At 37.3% G+C, this 4,292-nt stretch overlaps 1 protein-coding gene across 1 annotated transcript; it reads left to right on the top strand.

Annotated features, from left to right (window-relative positions):
- The first annotated feature begins 72 nt into the window (after positions 1-72).
- Positions 73-1,722, top strand: LOC133868227 (uncharacterized). The gene is made up of 3 exons (XM_062305048.1): positions 73-79; positions 179-368; positions 798-1,722. Exons 1-3 carry the CDS (start codon positions 73-75, stop codon positions 1,720-1,722), a joined length of 1,122 nt encoding a protein of 373 aa, XP_062161032.1.
- The last annotated feature ends 2,570 nt before the right edge of the window (positions 1,723-4,292 follow it).

The following is a 4,292-nucleotide window of genomic DNA, read 5'->3' as shown; positions in this document are numbered from 1 at the left end:
GTTGGGTTTTTTCATGGTAAGAAAGGCTTAAGGCAAGGGGACCCGATTTTCCCTTACCTTTTTGTTCTTGCTATGGAAGGTCTGTCCCTTCTTCTTGGAGAAGCAACTTCTTCTAACTCCCAGTTTGCTTTTCATCCTTGATGCAGAGATTTGAAGCTCAATCATCTGTGTTTTGCAGATGATTTGTTAATTTTTTCTGCTGCTTCTCTTAGCTCAGTGCAGGTCATTAAAGATGTGCTTGCTGACTTTGAAGAGCTCTCTGGGTTGAAGGCAAACCCCTCTAAGAGTTTGATTTTTTTGGCTGGTGTGAACCCTTGTCTAAAACAGGAAATTCTTGAGATGGTGCACATGCTTGAAGGGATTTGCCTGTAAGGTATTTGGGTGTTCCTCTCATCACTAAACGGCTTTCCTCTGTGGATTGTGAGAGCTTGGTGGCCAATATTACTGCCAGAATAGATTCATGGCTTGTTCAGAATTTTTCTTTTGCTGGAAGGCTTCAGCTTTTATCCTCTGTTTTGGTCAGTTTGCAAGTTTTTTGGGCTAAAGTTTTCATCCTTCCTAAGCAGGTTATCAAGCTTATTGAGTAGAAACTTAATAAGTTTCTTTGGGGTGGTTCTGATTCTAAAACTCATTCGAAGGTGGCATGGGATAAGCTTTGTTTCCCTAAGAAAGAAGGAGGTCTTGGGATAAAAAAAGCTTGAGGTTTGGAACCAAGCTTCTATGCTTAACCATATTTGGAACCTTTTTACTAAAGGAGGTTCTCTTTGAGTTGCTTGGACTGAGGCTAATTGGCTCAGGGGTAGGAGCTTGTGGACAGTTCCTATTCCTACTTCATGCTCTTGGAGCTGGAAGAAATTATTGAAGATCCGTGAGCTTGCAAAGAGATTACTCAGATTTAAAGTTGGAGATGGTATGAAGATATTTCTTTGGTTGGACAATTGGCATCCTACTGGATACTTGTTGGACAGATTTGGCTATAGGGCCATCTATGATTCTGGTTTTTCCATTGATGCTAAGCTGTCAAATATTATTAGGAATGAAGATTGGTTTTGGCCTTCAGCTAGATCTGAGGCTATTGTTGAAATACAGAGTAGCCTTCCTGATATTCAGCTTGGGGGAGATGATCTTCCTGTTTGGGATTCCAGGAATGGTAAGTACTCCTGTGCAGAAACTTGGGAGAAGCTAAGGAGTAGACATCCGGTTGTGCCTTGGTGGAAGACTGTATGGTTTCCCATGGCTATCCCGAGACATTCATTCTTCCTATGGTTGGTTTTTAAGGATGCAGTTGTCACTCGGAATAAGATGAGTGCCTGGGGGTATTCCGGTCCGTGCCTTTGCTTATTTTGTTATGCTGCGCAAGAAAGTAGAGAACATTTGTTCTTTCGGTGTAGCTTTAGTGGTCGGGTCTGGAAAGCTATCATGGGGGATTGTTCTCTTGCTGTGCCGACTAATTGGGATGAGATTGAAGATTGGGGCCCTAAAATGTTGAGGGGAAAAAGCTTGAAGAACTGCTTGGGTAGGCTCTGTTTTGTTGCAGTAGTATATCACCTATGGAAGCAAAGAAATGCTCTCTTGCATGGAAATAATCCTCGTTCGGAGGAAGATATATTGGCACAGATACGATGGGAGGTCAGAGCAAGGATTATGGCTCAAAAGAATTTTCAAAATTCAGAGTTGCAGATGAAGCTAGTTGCCAAGTGGAATCTTTTCTCTTGTCTGTAATTGATTGTTTCAGTGTGGTTTTGGTGCTGGGTTAGTCAGCTTTACTGTGAGTGTGTTGCTGTTTGTAGTGTGTAAGGCTCTGCCTTGAGTGTTGGAGTTCCAGTTTGTTGGAATGTTGTATAGACGATGTGTTGGTTATAAAATGGCTTAATTCATAAAAAGAAAAAAAAAAGGGATAAAAATGACGTTGTCTTTGTAGATATACGAATATAAATATTTCAAATAACTGTCGGTATCCATGTATACATCCCTCCTCTTCCCAGTTGCCAACACGATTTTACTTTTACACGCCTGTCATTTCGACTTTCCATATAATTAAATTTTTTTTAGCTCTTTTCATTTCCAACGTAAAAAGGATGATAGAAATAATTATAGTAGTGTTTGTGTTTGGGTAAGTGATGACACTTTTCCATATGCTTTCTCCCATTTCCCACACATCCTTCAGACCTCAAGAATGACAATTCTTTTTGTCCCACTTTTACAACCTGAACATCATTTAAAGTAGGTGCACACACCATTATGCAACCATGCATGCACAACACAGAAGGCTGTACAACACATGCAGAACATAAATATAAGATATATAGAGTAAGATCTATTACTTCGTGTGTTTTGTGTTGTATATGTGTGGTGCAACTTTGTTACGCACCAATCACAACCCTTATTTTAAACTATTCATTTCTTTCTCTTTTTCGGATTCAATTTTACACTCTGGTATTTCAACTTTCCATTTAAATGTATTTATTTTGTTTGTTTATTGCACAACACTCGCATACTTCTTACACAATTTAAGATATATCGGTAACATTCTATGCATGTGGATCTCATCATGTATGAATTCCATTAATATATTTTAGGTTGTATAAAAGTTGTGCATCTGAATTATGCAAAAATCATTTTATTTTTTTCTTTTTAAAGTCTTTTCATTTCCTTGAGCCTAGTACACTGCGTTCGTTAATGCTTCTCTACCATAACACGCGTTTTTCAAAAAAATATTTGCAACAACACTTCGAGGATGTAGATTATTACTATTTATTAGATTACTTAGAATTTAGAAATATGATTATATTGAATCATCATAAATTAAATTAAAATATTTGATTAAAATTATATTTTATCTTGACTTTATATTTCACCTTAAATTAAGAGATTTAATTTATTAATTTTTATTTTTTATTTTTTTAAGGGAAAGTTAACCTTTCATTAAAATATGAAGAGGGGTACATAATCCACCATAAATGTGTACAAATTCTACCACCACAAAGGTATGCACCCAACCTGATCCAAACAAAACTCAGGCAAATACAAACAGATTGCTACACATAAAACCTAGCCAACCAAAACGATACCTCTGGGCTAACATATGACTTTACCTGATCTGGAAGTCAGTCACGCAGTCTGGGTTAAAAGCACTGACCAAGTTAATAACCACAAAGCAACCTGTCAAACTGAAAGACAAGGATGATAATCGGATAATTTGCCCACCCATATGTTTATGCATGCAAAAAGTAGCCCATCTTTGCTTTTAATGCCCATGAGAAAGTAGAAGGTAAACCCTAGGCAAGGATGATAGTTATTTTATAATCTAAGTACGTGCCTCTAATAGCTTGTAATTGAAAGTGACCAATTTAATTTATATTTATGATTTAAGACATTGCATTTACAAGAACCTACCAATGCATAGCGAATGTGACTGAAAGATCCACTATTTTTAATTCAGGTTTAAAAATAAATCATGACCTAAAGCTCGGCCAAACATTTCAAACTAATAGCATACTTCCTATCTTTATATGTCAAATCACATGGGAAATAGATTGAGAACATCCATTAATTTAACTCAGCGAGACACAATATTAATAACTCCACCGCAACAGACATACTACATTATATGTCCCTTCAAATTAATTTAGAATATTCCGAAATGACTAGAAATTAAGAACATAGTAATATTGCTAGTTACTAACATTGAAAAATTCAAATTTATTTTGGAAGACAAGTTGGTGAGTGACTCTTGAACAACTTCAACTTACACTTGTATAACTTCAGCTCGATCAGTTATTGATTTTTCTATGAGAACCCTCTCACGCAACTCATACTTCTTAGGAAACTCATGAAAAACATTCTCTCTCCTCTCACCTCATTGCAACACTCATCCTATGCAGCTGAAGAAACACAGACCCCATCAACATCTCCAATTTCTTTTTACCAGCAGACCATCAATCCAAAATCACCAAACAAATTTGCAACTTTCATTGCCAATCAGAATATCCTTTCAGTTTATGAACCTCAAAAACAAAAGAAAACTCAAAGTCCCGCCCTCCATTCTTGGCCAAACCAGGAAGATGAACCATCCAATGGACAAATCTGCCTCTTCAACCGTAACCCACCCATGGACACCGGTCACCTCGCCAGATTTGCACAATACCTAGCCTCCTCTCTCTCTCAGCTCGATCCCTCTCTCACGCTCTCATCCACTCTTTCATCTCTCTCTATTAATTGACCATGCCTGGTGACCAGTCTATAATCGAGATACTTGATATTATCTTTTTATTCGCTATTTTATATTATGA

This window comes from Alnus glutinosa, chromosome 5, assembly GCF_958979055.1.
Source record: "Alnus glutinosa chromosome 5, dhAlnGlut1.1, whole genome shotgun sequence".
Taxonomy (NCBI): domain Eukaryota; kingdom Viridiplantae; phylum Streptophyta; class Magnoliopsida; order Fagales; family Betulaceae; genus Alnus; species Alnus glutinosa.
This window is presented reverse-complemented; position numbering and strand designations above follow the sequence as displayed.

What these genes read in the sequence shown, in the direction of transcription:
- LOC133868227 (XM_062305048.1), top strand. An exon ending in ATGCTTGAAGGGATTTGCCT is followed by an intron (nt 369 to 797) that starts GTAAGGTATTTG and finishes TAATTGGCTCAG; the next exon opens with GGGTAGGAGCTTGTGGACAG.